This window comes from Drosophila grimshawi, unplaced genomic scaffold (genome assembly GCF_018153295.1).
Source record: "Drosophila grimshawi isolate 15287-2541.00 unplaced genomic scaffold, ASM1815329v1 contig_44, whole genome shotgun sequence".
Taxonomy (NCBI): Eukaryota; Metazoa; Arthropoda; class Insecta; order Diptera; family Drosophilidae; genus Drosophila; species Drosophila grimshawi.
This window is the reverse complement of record NW_025063240.1, coordinates 8,977,459-8,994,226: the sequence shown is the minus strand read 5'-3', so window position 1 is coordinate 8,994,226 and position 16,768 is coordinate 8,977,459. Positions and strand designations below refer to the sequence as shown.

At 41.3% G+C, this 16,768-nt stretch overlaps 1 protein-coding gene across 1 annotated transcript; it reads right to left on the bottom strand.

Annotated features, from left to right (window-relative positions):
• Window positions 1-152: 152 nt before the first annotated feature.
• On the bottom strand, window positions 153-16,547 carry LOC6556877 (proline-rich receptor-like protein kinase PERK8). Its single transcript, XM_001984778.3, has 4 exons — window positions 16,388-16,547; window positions 15,589-15,799; window positions 1,250-1,624; window positions 153-1,176 (listed from the first exon to the last, which is right to left on the bottom strand). The coding sequence occupies exons 2-4, from the start codon at window positions 15,647-15,649 to the stop codon at window positions 362-364; spliced, it is 1,251 nt and encodes a 416-aa protein (XP_001984814.1). The 5' UTR covers window positions 15,650-15,799; window positions 16,388-16,547; the 3' UTR covers window positions 153-361.
• Between the last annotated feature and the right edge of the window lie 221 nt (window positions 16,548-16,768).

The window sequence follows — 16,768 nt, the reverse complement described above, 5'->3', positions numbered from 1 at the left end:
CACAATTTAGAATTATGAAATCAATATATAAAAATATATAGACACATATTAAAATATATATACATCTATATATGTATGCATATATATATATATATATTAAGGATTAGTCTATCTATGCAACTATGCATTAAGAATACCAATTTTGTCACATGTACGTATACGCTTTTCCATATCTATGTATATTCATTAATAAAATCATAATAAGAAACTTGTAATACACTCGCATTTGAAGAATTTTTCACATCATCATCATTTGAGATCTTTAAACATCAATTGTGTAGTTTGAAATCAGAACAGCATTTTGAGTTGGTCCTCGCATTTGCATCTCTCTCTTTCTCTCTGTGTCTGTTTGTCCGTCTGTCTATTCCTTGCCTTGTCCCTGCAACTTTTTCCAAGTGTCGCCCAGTGCCTTGGCAAAGTGATCGTCCACAGACGCCTCAGTCTTGGTGAATATCGAAATGTTTGTGGATGAGGTAGGCGAGGCGGGCGGCGTATGCGTCGATGATGCGGCGGCTAATCCCGGCTCAGCTTTCACACGTATTATTGCTGGCATTGTGGGCGGCGTTGGCGTTGGCGTCGACGGTGCCAGCACACTGCCATAGGCGGGCGGTGGTGTATTATATCTGGGCGGTGTATGATGAGGCGTGTCCAGGGCTCTCTCTTTCTTCGCTACGGGCATATCTAAAATAAGGCTGGCGCCTGACGTTGTCGCCGACAGCGGCGACGGATGCAACAACTGTTGCGGCGGCGGTGAGGAAGCTGTCAATGCGGATGCGGATGCTGCTCGAACGGGCGGCGGTGTAAGGGACAGTGGCTCCTCCTGTGGCGGCGGCAGTTCGTGCTGTGGTGATACCGGTGCCGAGTGCAACGTGGGTGAGTGCACGATGGACAAGCCCAGCTTGGACAGGGGCAGTGGCAGCGGCAACGGCGAGTGATGTTGTTGCTGGTAAGTTGTAGGCTGATGCTGACGATAGCCTTGCGGCGAGATCTGCTGCATGGGTGTTCCACTGCTAGCCACCACCACCGGTTGTGACGGCTGCTGTTGCTGCTGCGGCTGTGGTTGTGGTTGTGGCGACGATGTGGGCGAACTAGATGTTGGTGATTTCAACAGCGCTGCATAGTCCGGTCCCAGGGAGCGCCGAAAATGCTCATCGATGTCACAAATCGAAACGGACTCTGCAACATGGAAACAAGAGGCGCACATTAAAATGGGTAACAAGCTGAGTTTTGTTTGTGGGGTGCAACCTACCCGTACTGCGATTGTCATGCTCGCGACTGGAGTGCGAGTGGTGGTGATGATGCACATGCTCCGGCTGTTCCCTCTTTGGAGGCGCTTGCGTGATAACGCTGGGCCGACTGGCCGCATAGCAATGGCTGCTAGCCGCACCGCCCTGTGGCTCGCGGTACGGTGGCGGCGGCGAGGCGCGCTGATGCTTCACCGTGCTCGACGTCACGGACATATCAATGGGGCTGTCCATGTCGGGTTCGCGATCCCGTTCCCGTTCCCGCTCACGCTCCCTGTCGCTGCCAGCATCATGAACTTGATATTCGGCGGCGGCGGCTCGTTGACGACGTTCGCGTCGCCACTTGGCGGTTGGCAGCTCTTTTGATGTGAGGCGCGTTTCTGCAATGATTAAGCAAACTGGACATTAGAAAACAAGTTATCGGCTTTGATATTGATTTTAAGATTTCATTTTTGTATTTTTGGCTGGCCAAATCGCATTTCAATTAAAGACCATAAATTTAAGAATGGCTCTCACTCTAATCCTCTAATTTGTTTCACTGCGGTTTTCGTCTCTCTCCCTCTCCCTCTCCCTCTCTCTCTCTATCTCACTCGCTCTCTCAGCCACAACCGATCTCACTCGCTCTGTCTTGAATTTTGATTATGAGCAACGCTGATGTGGGCGTCATGAATCACATGGAGTTGGGGATTCTGCCGGCGTCGCAGTCATGTTCAAGTTTGTTGCCTAAGTCTTTCGTTTTTTTTTTCAATGAATTTCCGCTCAATCGAATGAACGGAGCTTTCGAACTTGCGACGGCAACGGTGAGCGACCCAGACACAGACACAGGCCCGGCCAGGAGGTGGGCACCACAAAGACAACAACACATTATGCATAAAAGCCCAACAAACAGTGACAATGGCGAATAAGCCAGAAAACTAAAAAAAAAACACAATCGAAACTCCGAATCACAATAAAAATTGGTTAAGAAAACTAGTTTTTCTACGATCATGGGAATTTGTGAGTGTGCGTGTGAGTGTGTATTTGTGTGTGCTTTTTTGGTGTGAGTGGAGCGTTTACACTGAGCAAAACGCTATGCGCAAGTCTGGGCAAACGTGCCCGGCATTCAAAATGGGTTTTTGCGTTCGAGCTTGGCGTGGGAAGCCAAAGGTGCTGCGTGGGCATCAAACATATTACCAACTAGCACCGTACAGTGTATACCCTTCCCTTCTCTACGCCCCAGAAATGCATACTCCAATTTTTACGTACAGTGCAGTTTTCTGTTTCAGTTTTGCGTCGCTGCGTCTCTCAGGAAACGGAGTTAAAAATAAAGTTCAAAATTACGCTCGGGCCACTCGAAAGCGCGTCTTGGAGCCCAAATTGAAAGGGGGAGCCAGGCCAAAAATAAAAATAAAATAACAGAAAAAAACCCGTCAAACGACTTCTGCACATTTCGAGCAGCGTTGTCGGTTCAGTTCAGTTCAGATTGGTTTGGTTTGGTTTGGTTCTCCTCTTTGGCCGCCAAGGCGTCGAACGCATGAATGAATGAATGAATGAAGGAGGCGTGCTGGCTGGCGTTGGTGGAGTTGGAGGCGGCAATCGTTGTGCCTGTGCCCCTGGTTGTGGATGTGGATGTGCTGTGACGGAAGAACCAGTTGTTGTGGTCCTGTTTTTGGTAACGTCACCGCTGGCTGCAATTTATTATTATTATTTTTGTGCGCCTGCGTCACGAAAGGTGCCCAACAACAAACTGGTTGCTCTCCGATACCTCATGGAGTGGACTGGACGCAGTTGCAACTGCGTAGCAAATAAAAAAAAAGAAAGAAAAAGACATGAAATAACAGACCGGACCGGAGTGGACCGAAAACAACAACAATAATCGCAGTGGGACTCTTTGGGCTGCTGCCTGTTGCAGCGGAAGATGATGGGGATGATGATAATAATAAAGAAACATTCAAATTTTATTGCACATTTCCGGTCGTCGCTCAAAAGACAACATTGTCCAAGCGTTGTTTTTTTTTCTTCTTTTTGTTGTATTTTGTTTTTGTTTTTGCAGTTGGGGGTTCATCATTGGGGCTTTCTTTGCTGTGGGCTCATCTTCTGTAAGCTGTGTTCTGTGTTCTGCTTTCTGTTTTTTATTATTTATTTATGTTGCTGCTTGTTTGCTTGTCTGCTTTTGTCGGTTTGTTCCCCGTCTGCCCTCACTCTTTCTAGAGTGATCTTTAATCAAAGGCAAAGCAGGGTACAGCTAAGCTAAATAAACTCTCGTCGACCTAAGCTAATTGGCAGAAATGGGAAAAAGGGGAAAACTGTGAACTGCAAGTGAGCGACCATTGATAATGTGAAGCGCTTCCCAATCTCGTCAAGTCATTGCGAAAACTTTGCTTAATCACCCAAACAATTCGCGCACGCAGAAGGGCGATCGCGTCAAGAACTGCTAGCTGACCAACCAACCAACTAACCAGTTGAAAAGTCGAACATTTGAATTGGTCAACTCACAATAGCAAAGCAAATACAACAAAACAAAAAACCAAAAAAAATCCCCACATTTGTTGCTTATGCAAACACGTTTTGTGTTGTAGTTGTTGTTGTTATTGTTATAGCCAAAGTTTGTATACTTATTATTATTCGTCGGTGTCGTCGCAGGCGTTTCTTATTATACTCTGATATCGAAAGCATCACAGTATATTGGTTTTGTATAATGTACGTCACCCACTCCTTCGAGATAGAGCAGACTTGAAACTTGGAACATAAAATGGTCTGTGCCCATGTCAGACAAGGAGTGCTACATCCACTAGGACGATAGGAAATCGATAAAAATCGAGCAAGCCACATATCTCCAACAATTTTAAGGTTAGGCCCCCGCCTCTAAATATTTGAAAATGAAACTAGAAATCTCCCTCAAAGATCGGAAATTTTTGACTACAGCCAACTTGTTCTGTGGCACTCGTCATCAGATGGCTTTACTTGTCGTATCAGAGTATTTCGTAGTCGGCTACGCCCGTTCGCCCGTTACGTTCTCACTTGTTTTTATTTGTATTATTATTATTATTTATTCTTTTTGGTTTGCGCCGGCTTGTGAGTCATGCTCGTGCCCGACTTGATTGCAAATCTGGTTTTAATATGACAACAAATTCAAAAAAGAAATAAGAAAAAAAAAACACTACAGCAACAAGAAGTAATACAAAAACTTAGAAAGCTCGAGTCTAAAGAATTTGACTGTGAGTTACTCTGTAAACATGAATTTATCTATCTTATTACTTATAAGTCTTTCGCTTTAGTTAATAGGAACATGGATCTTTATAATTAAATTATATATTTCTCAAATGCTCTTAATTTCTGCAGTTGATCAACATTTTGCCAAGGTTTATTTCTGTCGAATCGGGCTCTATCTCTGAAATTGCGGCTATGATTATGAGATGAGAACAGCTAAGTAAGTTTCCTTTTTATACGAGAGATTTTACTTATATTTATAGTTATACTTATAACGTATATTTATACTTGGAAGTAAACTTACAAAGTATGCTGATATTTGTACTTTTACTTATTCTTATATTAGAACATATAATTTATACTCCAGCGCTAGATCGATCTGTCTTTTACTGCTGATCAACAATATAGATTGGATTATAAACTTTATGTATGTATGTATAAGCGAGAGCTTGTACCTAAAGTTATAGTTTTAATTAAATGTATACTTATACTTGTATCTGCACATATACTTTTACTAATTCTTGTGTACTTCAACTTTTACTTATTCTAATATTCGAAAATATACTTATACTTATCTCTCAAAGTGACTGAGATTTAAGGACAGACTTGGGTGCTAACGCTGATCATTAATATATATATATATATAAATCCACCAAAGTTCTCTGCTGCCTACTACATTTCAACAACTTTAAAATACCCCATTTACATATACTTTTTTTTTTGTTGTTGTAAGGTTTACGGGGTAAACAAACAAAATAAAAAAAAAACAAAACACATTTGCTGTACATATGTATATATGGAGACAGGGTGTACATTTGTTGGTTTTTTAATATTTGTCCAGGCGTCGCTCGTTTCACTTGGCGGCGCCTGTGTCTGTGCCATGTAATTGAAAGCATTTGTGTGATTTGTGCAATGTGAGCAATTAGAGGCAGCACAGCACTGCTGGCAACAACGACGACGATGATGACGATGACGGCGAAGATGACGCCGGCGGAAGCAAGTCGAACGAATGGCCAGCCAATTAATGTCGGGCGTTGCCAATTGTATGTGTTAGCCGTCGTAAAAGTGTTGCCAATTTCATTACCAATTTCGCGCTAATAACCGAATATGAAATGGGTCACTTGTGCACTGCCACAACTTCTTTGGCGTCATCAGTTTGCGTAACAAGACACGTTTTCATGCACCGCGTAACGTCATTCACAATTGATCACTTACTGATCAGTGTTGTATATATATATATATATATAAGCACGTCCTAGCCACGCTTTGGCCAGCTGCCGATAAACAAAAGATGGACTCGTCGACTTTCATTCATTGACCGAGTGCATTCAAATCAATGAAATAAGCACGTAGACTCGAACTCTCTGCCTGACTGATTAAACGACTGATTGACTGACTAACTGACTAACTTTGGCTAGCTTGGGTCGTCAGCAATCCAGATATCACACTTCACGTGAGCCACTGCTGCCAAAAGACGAGTCAACGACTGTTTGGTGACTACACTGAGAAAAAGAACATCGCGCTAAAGAAATCAACCTAAAAACTAGAATTAAAAAGTTGCACAGGAAACACTCGCCATTAGTTGTAATGAGTGACTTTAAGAAATAATTGCTCAACTATAATCCCTAAACATATCTTAACTATTTCATATTTTTCAGTAATAACTGACATATCTATAACCCCTAAATATTTATTAGTTATTACATATTTTCAGTAATTACTTTTATATTTGCGCATTACTGAAAAGAATCGTATTCAATTATTTAATTTCAGGTATACTTTCATCATTTAAGAAACATGGATATATCCTTAAGCGTTGCTTATTGTTAAAAACTTTCTTAATAAAATTAAAGTATACAAAATTTCCCACTTTTAACTTTGGCATTTGAGAATTGAATTTATTATTCTCAAATTATAGCTACAGTTTACAAAATGACAACCCAATACTCATCAAGAACCTGGCAGATTTTTGATACTCTCGAACATACATTTTGTTTTGAGTGTAGAAGGCGTTATGCAAATATATGTTGCCTTGGGTCGTGCTTTGTTCGTCAGCATATGGAAATGATCTGTAATATGCTAATCTTCCAATTCCCCCCACTCGTCACCTTTGTTTCGTATTTCACCAGAAACTTGTATGTGACGAATTTGGACTTTTTTTTTGTTCTTTTCTTTGTGGGAGGTCAAAATGATTTTTCCAAAACAGTTTTCATTCAATTTCCCCACATGAAAACACAAACCTTTTGGCAACTGCTGCTGCTGCTGTTGTTGTTGTTTTTGCTGCTGTTGTTGTTGTTGCTGCTGCTGTTGTTGTTGCTGCTGTTGCTGTTTGTAGAGCTGATGATGCATGGCTGCTGCCTGCTGCAGATCCCTCCACGGTTGCCATATCAAACTATTGGCCATGTTGGAGTTATTCTGCTGAAACTGCTGATGAGCAGCTCCAGGCAGCTGCTGCTGCTGCTGCTGTTGCTGCTGTTGCTGCTGATAGAATAGTGGCGACGACTGCGCAGTAAAGTCGCCGGCTTGACTCTGCTGATAGGCAGCCGCAGCGAATCTGTGCTGCAGCTGCTGTTGCCTCGCCGCCAGCGCTGCTGCGTGCGCAAAGGTGGCCGGAAAGTGGCGAGACGACGACGACGACGATGACGTTGATCCAGACGATGAGGATGAGGATGCGGCAGCTGTGGCAGCAACTGCTGCTGTAGCCACTGCCGTGGGCGAGCTGGCCGTTGAGGATGCTGCCGATGATGATGAAGCACCACTGGCTGAAACGGAGCCTGAGCCTGATGGCTGTTGCGGCGGTGAGACGGAGGCGGCTGCAGCGGCCAATCTTTCGATTTCCTTGATGCGATTGTAATAGTTCTGCTCGAAGGCGTTCAATATGCATAAATATTCCATGGCTATCAGTTAGTTATCTCTGTCTGGGACACATGTATATATATATACATATATATATATTTTTTTTAATATTTTTTTTGTTGTATATATACGCAAAGCTAATCACATTTCTTGCTGATGCAGCTTCGACGAGATCACTTTGGGTTTTCACTTGATATCCTAGGCCGCGATCACAACAGCAACAACAATAATAAAAATAATCACAATCCCATTGGTTATCATCACCCACGATTAAACGGAGCAGCTGAAGCTCAATATCGCGGACGAGCAACGTTTGTCTGTCTTTCTGTCTGCCCTGTCGATTGTCGATCGACGGAAAGCGGTGTTTCTTTCTTTTTTTTTTTTGCTTTTGTTTTTTTTTTGAGTGACTTTTAGCTTACTTTTTCCCTTTTTACGTTTTCGCTCGCTTTATTGTTGCTTTAGTTTATGATTACTTTTTGCGCTCTGTGCCGCTTCAGATACACACGCACACAGACACACACACATACACATACACAATGATACAGATACAAATACAGTGACAGTCACTGCTATAGATACAGATACGATCTGTGTTGTTTTGTCGTGTTGCGCGACTTGGCGACTCGGTCTCGGGTTACAATCCAGGTCCCTCACCGCAGCACCCGCATCAGCACCCGTTACCCGGTTACCCGTACTTGCACTCGTACCCGTACTCGTTCCCGCGGTTCACGCTTTCAATCTCCCGTTCCCGTCACAGTCTCTGCCACTGCTGCAGCAATGGCAAACGGCGGCGCTTCAAGTCGACATTTAGCGAAATATAAATAGCACGCTTTTTATATATGTTTTTCTGAGTAATAATTTGCATAGAAATCGACAAAAACGACGACGACGAAAACGTAGACGGCAGCGGCGACGGCAGCAGCGACGTCGATTCGCTTGCTGAACTTGAGCGCCAGTTTCGCTTTCAGCTCTGACCAACGACGAAATGACGACGACAACGACCACAAATACGAATCCAAATACGATCAATGTGAGGCTTCAGTTTCTTCTGCTCTTTCTCTGCTGCTCTTTGTTTTTTTTTTTTTTTTTTTTTGTATTATTTTTGTTAGACTGCTTCTGCTTGTTTAGCTGTACTATTCGAGCTTTGGCACTGCGTCTGCCTCGGTGCCACGCGCTGAGCACTTTGTGGCTCGACGACGAACAAACTTGAACTGATCGCCAGACAACGACGATCACAACGACGACTTGAAGACTGTGGAGCTTTCGGGCTCCCAAAAAGCTTCGTCGTCGCTCGATTCGCGCTCGTTCTCGTTCGCTAAAAGTTGCCTACGGGACGTTCGTTGTTGTTGTTGTTGTTCTTGTTGCTTTGTTTTTGTTTTTCTTGCAATCTGTGGCTACGTCTCCTCCTTTGAGCAAAACACTCTCTCATCTCGGCACGTCCCGTGTAGACTTCTGGCCCTAAAAGCCATTTGCACTTGCGACAGTTGGCACTCATATTGTTTGTGTTGTTGTTTACGTTTAAGTTGACGTTGTTTTTTCTCTTTCCTTTTTTTTTTTGTTGTTGTTGTGTATTTTGTTTCTTACCAATTTCCGTTTTGGGTTATTGACGGTTAGTTGCTATTGTTTCGCTAGCTGCTTTCTTCGGATTTCGACTGTTTTGGGGTTTTATGTGATTTTTTAAGGAAATTAACGCTGCTTATCCGCAGGATGAATACTTATTGCGTATCCCACACTTCACACAGATAATTGTCCAAAAAGGGTGACGAGTGCACATACTCATACATATATATAAATTATATATATATATATATATATATGTATATATTGCTCGTTTGATGTTGTTTGTAATTTGGGTTGGGCACAAGTCGAAGTTGAAGTTGTGAATAGAGACGAGGTTGGACGACGCTGCCCCAGCAAATCGCGTAGGCGATTTTCTGGGCCCGTTCATTGCATGCAGATTCATTTAAAGTTAACCACAAAGACAACACTCTACGCTTGCAGTGGGCAACATAATTTTGTCGTTAATTGTGTAACGCATTCGAGCTGGGTTTAGACCACTCCCATGGGAACAATCCTTTGCTCAGTTTTGAGTGTTTGTTTTTACAAAAGCACATGGGCGATTTTGAATGTACTTTTCACTTGATTTGATTATATTATATTATATAGCAATTAGTCAGCTCTTAGAATGAATACTTAAATTTAAACTTTTAAGCAGGTTTACTTTAGCAATGAAATCCCAAAAAAATGCAACCTTTCCTCGAATTTTGGACTTGTTTAACTCGCTGAACATAAACTTCAGAGATATTTAATTGTACTATATAAAAGGCTGGAAATATCGCAGACTTAAAGCCTACCAAAAACGATTCTTTCTAAAACTACTTTCATTACTAATAGATTCCCCCTCAGTTTAGATCTGAAGGAATGACAGTGGGCATTTTAAGCCCAAAATTTCAACTGGGTACTCACCTACATATACATACACCAGCATAATTGTATACAAACAGACAGACACACACACACTCTAAGCGTGTGTATGTTTGTATGTATATAGTTGGACATGCATTCATTTTAAAGTATTTGTATGGGCTGCAAACTCGCTTGCGAAAATGACAACAAAATGAAACAAACAATAGGTCGGCAGTACAACCACAATAACGACAACAGCAACAATAACAGCAACAGCAACGGCAACAACAATCGCAGCAATACAACTAAAAAGTGACTGTTGCTTGTGTTTGGCTGTTGTCATTGTTGTTGTTATTGCTGTGGCACGTTGTGTTGGGGCTTGGCGCTGCTGGCTGTGTTGTATAGCGGCGGCCATTACTGCAACCAGAAGTAGCAGCAACAGCAACAGCAGCGACAGCAACAGCAGCGCCAGCAGAATAAAAACAGCAACAACAATAAACAACAACATGAAGCAAACTTGTTTTTAATTCAATAGCAGGCCCATGAAATTTTACGCCCGATTTGTAGCACAACTACTACTGTTGCCCCAGCAATAACAGCAACAACAGCAACAACAACAACTTTAGTAATAGTAGTAGTAGTAGTAGTAGCAACAGAAGCAGCAGCAGCAGCAGCAGCAGCAAGAATCGATGCAGTCAATACTCATAGAGAGCATCGATGATTCCAGCTAATGTGTTGCCATCATATGCGAGAGCCTGTTGCAAGCTCAGCTGTTGCCCCGTTGCACTCACTCACTCACTCTTTGCAATCTTTCAATATTTATACATATTTATCTCGTCGTTTAATAGAGTTTTGCTGCTTTAGCTATTTGTTAATCAGTGTACAAAATGTGCAATTTTGTGTTGCGCAGCGCGCGCCAAATCCAAATTAAACAAAACTCACTGCTAAATTATTGACAGACTGAACAATTGACAAACGGACGGACAGACAGACAGAAAGACAGACTGACTGGCTGGCTGGCCTGCGAATGATTGAGTTGACTGACAAACGGCGCAGCGTCTCTCGTGGGGCGAGCTTAGACACTTTTTGACTCTTGCTGCTTACTCATCAACGGCACGAGCTTTTTTGTTTGTTTTTTTCTACTTTTTTTTTCTGCTCCTCCTCATCCTCTTCTTCTTCTTATGTGTGTGTGTTTTTTTTTGTTGTTGTTAGGTGTGCGAAAATTTTTAGTGTAGCGTGAAACATGCGCACGCATGCGCAACGAGGTCAATCGAATGGCAATCATGCCAGCAACATAACAACACCAACAACAGCAACACCAACAAGAGCAACAACAGCAACAACAACAACAGCAACAGCAGCAGCAACAATTGCAAATTACAGCAACCCAAAACGTTGTAGACATAAACAACAACAAAAAAAAGCGCTCGTAAACCAATTTAACTAGGCACTTAGATTTGCATAGTAGTCGCAAAAGTTAACCCATCTGGCATTCAAAGGATTGTCGAATCGGCATCTAACCATTCACATATGAATGCATTTGCACCGATGAGTAAAACAACTCAATCAGTCTGCTTTTAAATATGTATTCAAATTGACCTTTGTTGCCACTGCAGAGGTTATTATTATCTTGTCGAAACATTGGCAACGCATTCAATGAAGACTTCTTCGAAACACACATAATTCAAACTAAAAAATATCATTTTTCATTTTAACTGATTGCAAATAATTCGACAAACTTAGAATTCCAATTCCCTTTTCTATAGTTAGTACAAAAATAATCATAATTCAATCGAGTCAGTGAAAACTCTTAGTTACCAATAATCCAAATAACCATCTCCAGTTGGACAAGCTCCTCTTTGTCTAGCCAACTTAACACTAGCCAACCAATCAATTATATGTTTCATTCTAAAGCCAGGCAAGGGTAGAAAATATTCGGTAATCCGAATCCGGGCTAACAGCTTAAGGATAACCTTGCGTATATATCTTGTATATAGCTCTGAAAGATCAGCTTTGAGAAGAGTGTTTTTACACATTCGATTGGTATTTGGACAACATACACAAAGTTGTCAGTTGGTAATTGACACTCAATGGTGTGGAATTGAGTTGCTCTTCTGGATTTGTGCTTAGTCAACCGACTGAGCAGCAATTCAATATTACCCCATTCTTCAGTTTTGCATTTTGCAGAAAATGCTTGGCTAATTGTTGCCAAATGATGTATGCAGTTTTTTTTTTTTGTTGTTGTTTAGAAATCGGTGCAGAAATTTGAGAGCTCTCGATGAGCAATGAGCAACAAATGGGTCAAGTAATAATCAGATTCTGTTTTGGTTTTTTGTTTGTTTCGGGCACACGGAAGTGTGAGTGGCAAGTGAATGAAATTTCTATCGGATGCAACGACGGACGTAAGTCGAAGATAGCGGTCAATTTCTAGAACAAGCTGACAGATAGCGGCAGACAATTTATATATATATATATATATGTTTTTGAAATTCAATAAGATACGAGAGTTGTATGTTTGTATGTGTGTGCATCATACATATATACAAATGTACAAATACAAACATAATATGCGCAGAAAGGCAACACAAATCAGCAGAAACCAGTTCAAAATTTAAATAAAACGCGAGCGTGCGCGCGGTTTTCAAACCAGTTTGCCTATTGGCTAAAACTAACAACAATACCAACAATAATAAAAATAATAATAATAACAACAACAAGCAGAGCTTAATCATGAAGAACACACAGGCAATGGCAATAAGAACAATATCATAAATATAGTTGTCATTCCAAAATATCATCCGGCTATAAGTTTAGCGTGAGAAAATATCAATACGAACATTTTTAATCGCATTTTGTTGGCAAATGCAAATGTCAGTTTATGTTTTTTTTTTTTTGCCAAATTACGAGAAATGTTGAAATCTGCATACATATTTATTAAGTTTGTCGAAAATTTCGGATGCTGTGACAAGCGAAATTTATGGCATGGCCAAATAGTCAAATGTTTAAATAAATATCAACAGCGGCAGCAGCAGCAGCAGCAGCATCGAGTGCAAAAAGAAAGGCAATGAGACCAGAGGCTGAGTCTCCAAGTCGGAGTCAGAGTTGGAGTTGGAGCTAGGCGGTCATCTGGCCACAAGCTGTTTGTGCCGGGAATGGGCCGAGTAAACCAGTTTCTATTTTTGTTTTTGTTGTTGTTTTATATATTTTTTTTTTTTCATTTTTCTTCTGGTCGAGATTCACGGCAATTATGCGTACCGTTTGGCTAGTAAAAGGAAGAGAGTGTTTGGCACTGCCAGCCAAGTTGCCAGTTAGCCAGTTTGCCCGTTTGTTTGCCACAGCTAGTTGGCAACGGGGAATTGAAAGGCCATGTAAATTACCTGATGAGCTGACGTATCCAGCTGTGCCTGCTGAGCGCTCAACTAACTCGAATCGCTTGAAATTGCCACAATTTTTCTTTCATTTTTTTTTTGTTTTCTTTTTGCTTACTTTGCTTTTCCATTTTTCTCGTGTGTTTGTTGTTTGCTGTGTGTGTGTCTGTGTGCCACACAATTGTTGTAACGACTATTTGTTTATTAATTATGGGCCTAGAGAGACACACACACACAGACATCAGCTGAGGCAGCTGTTTAGTCCGAAATCTCAGGCACAATTGCCGCCAGCTTAATTAACTTGGACTTGGGCACCAATCGACCCGCTTTTCTTTGGGCTTACTGACTGAGTTGCATGGGCCAGTCACGTGTGATTTATGAAGAACAAAATGCGTATGCCTATGTGTGTGTGTGTGTGTGTGTGTGTGTATGTGTGTATGCTCAGCCGAATTCGATTATGACAAATTCATTAATCATAGCCAGGTTAACGACATTTTGCATTTCCAATTTTGGCTGATCAATCAAATGTTGTGACGATCACAAACACACACACATACACAAGCCAAAGGGCCTGATTGGCATTTTATAGACCATGGTCTTCAGGCAGCATGTTATAAATATTAAACATTAAACATTCAAAACTGCAGACATGTGACAAAGGTCTCCGCCAGCGTTTAAAAACGCTCACGAAACGCACGCAAATTGCTCAATTCTACTTTTTGTTATTTATTTTTCCTTGGTTTCAAATATTCACATATTTTTCACAATTTATTGTTGCCGGACATATGCATACACGTATGTATGTATGTATCTATGTATGTATGTATGTATGTTTTGTATGTTTGTGTATGTAACGGCAGACATAAGTATTTATTAAATATTTTCCGTTCTGTGTTGAGAGCAATATGTATGTATAGAATATATATATATATCTAGTTATAAATATGTTTTATTTTGCCAAGAAATTTGTCAAAATATGTATGAGAAATGTTGATAAAGACATCTCTCGAATGGCTAGCACCAAAAGTAAACAAACATAAATAACTCGTGTGGATAAGGTGTGTGTGTGTTTGTGTGTGTGTGTGGGGAGGGGGGAGGTATACCCTAATGGTGTTCCCAATGGTTTATCACAACACATTCCTCACTATCAATATGTATTTGGCCTATGCATGCCAATTATTTATAAATGTGTATAGACATATAGACAATACCAGCACTCTCTGGCGAGAAGCTGGCCGTTTTATCAGGCCAAATTGAGAGGAGCCCAGCTCATTGAATAGAAATTAAAGAATTTAGCAATTAATAATAATTATTTAATAAATAAATGCATGCACATATTTTGCATATGGATTTGTTACAGCTTTTTAGCATTTGCAATTTCTTTGGCATGTCACGCTTTAAATTGCAAATAAGTACGAGCCCAGACACACACACACATTTGAATATATGTGTCGCCAATGCAAAAATATGCAATACACATATACATTTGCAAGTATATAACACATTCGTGCTCGTCTCGACGTCAACGTCAGCGCCAGCGTCGAAGCTAACGCCAACGCCAAACTCGAGCGTTCCAACTATTGATAACGCCCGCACGCGGTGCATAGAGAGCACTGCCATCGTCGTCGTCGTCGTTGTTGTCGTCGTATTCAAAAATGCGGCATTTGACACATTTATGAAAATCGGAATCGGAATGCGACGCAAACTCATTTTATTGGAATGTTTTGTTCGGCTGAAAATGTTTTATTTTCAGTGCGCTCATGATACGCAAAAAAAAAAGAATCTTATGCGTGTGTGCATATATACATATGCATGTGTGTGTCTGTGTGTATGCATGTTTAAGTTTATCGGTTGCAGCAGCAACAGCAGCAGCAGCAAAGCCTTTTACAAAGTAGCAGCGCAGTCGCTGAAAATGTCTTGGGAGTTTTAAAGTATGCATTTCAGCTGAGAATGCCAAGGGCTATGAATCATGCTACAGGCGACTAAAGAGCGATGGCAATATAAACTTCATGTTTGAAAGCGGACCACTTAATGGCAACTGCCTGCCTACCTACACACATACACACACACACATGCACACACACATACACACACACACATACACACACACACACACACATACACACACACACATACACACACACACATACACACACACACACATACAGACACACACACACACACACATAAATTCAAGCAATAAATGTGCATATGAATTTAACAGCACGAAAGAACATTGTTGAAATACTTTCAAGTTATTTTGTTGTGTCTTTTAGTACGCCGGCGCAAAGGTGAAAACCATAAAGACGACTACATAGTGGTAGGTGTAAGGGGTGTGAGGGGAAGTGGGGAGAGGTTGAGGAGTGGGTAACAAGAACCGTAAACATCCATCAAATTGTTATTTAAGCGGAATTGTTTAATGGGCGTCCGTTGAGATTTTGGCGATTACACAATGTGGACAAATAAACAAACAAAATCACATGACCAAAAAATGTGTCAAAGACTTGAATGGATTATTTACTCACCACTCGCATTATTCTGCACCATGGTGGCCGCTCTCGAGAGCACATCCAGCGCCGATTCCATATTGTATATATAGCTATATATATATATATATATATATATAGTGTGTGCGAAGATTGTTCAGGAACGTGCTGCGTGCTGCGGACTCCCAACTATGGCCGTGGATTTGGACTGTCTGTGAATCGTTTCGATCTGCACCGCATGAGTTTCACACTGAAAAGTACAAAAACAACAAACATTGACCAAGGCACAAACTGGATATATGAACATATATGCATATGTATATATATATATATATATATATATATATATATATATATATATGTATATATATATACATATATGTATGTATGTAAATTGGACGCAAAAGTGAACAAAGACTGACGTTGCTGCCGTTGCTGACTGACTAAAACAAGGCGAAATCCTGCTGCTGACTGAAAAAGAGTTTTCAGTTTTCATCGTTGCCATCGCTGCCAGCACTGCTGCTGCGGCTGCCGCTGCTTGAACGTTGGCGTCGACTGGGGGTGGAGGGCCCCAAAACACGATGCACTTTGGGACAGGTTTGAAGACAGGCAACAACAGCATCAGCAGCAACAACAGCAGCCGAAATTTGGCAATGACCAAGTACAGCAGCAGCAGCAGCAGCTGGTGCCGAAACGGATTTACCAAAATGCCATATTGTGTGTGTTGTCAAGCATGCCAGCAGCAGCAGCAGCAGTCGCAGCCTAAGCAGTCGCAGTAATTTCGTCTTATTATTTTAGCTGCTGCTGCTTTGTTTGGTTTGCTTTTTACCAAATTTACCTTTGCCTGGACGCATCCAAAAAAAAATTTTGTTGTCGTTATTACAGCTGTTTTTCGTATGTTCCACTCTAGCCGTTGCTCTAGCTGCAGATTATGGCAATATTTGTAAGCTTTTGGAAGATATGCGTTTGTCGCTAGCATGCAAAAGGTTTACTTGCTTTTTTCCGACTTGTATTGAAATGCTGTTTAACTCCACCGTGAATTACACGAAAAACAACACACTTAGTGTTGGTAAGCATTGATTTTTGTGCGTTGCGTTACGTTTCGCTTTCTTGCGTCAGCTACTCTATTTGAGCTACGTTGCTCCCAATGCGTTCATTTTGCTCGCTTTTGCGTTTTCTGCTGATTTCACGGTTATGTTACGAAGCGTTCGTTACGTTT

Excerpts from the sequence above, each read along its gene's own strand:
- LOC6556877 (XM_001984778.3), bottom strand. The coding sequence starts at position 15,649 with ATGGAATCGGCGCTGGATGTGCTCTCGAGAGCGGCCACCATGGTGCAG. Across the intron at positions 1,625-15,588 it reads GGTGCAGAATAATGCGAGTG|AAACGCGCCTCACATCAAAA; the intron begins GTGAGTAAATAA and ends TAATCATTGCAG. Across the intron at positions 1,177-1,249 it reads GCATGACAATCGCAGTACGG|AGTCCGTTTCGATTTGTGAC; the intron begins GTAGGTTGCACC and ends TCCATGTTGCAG.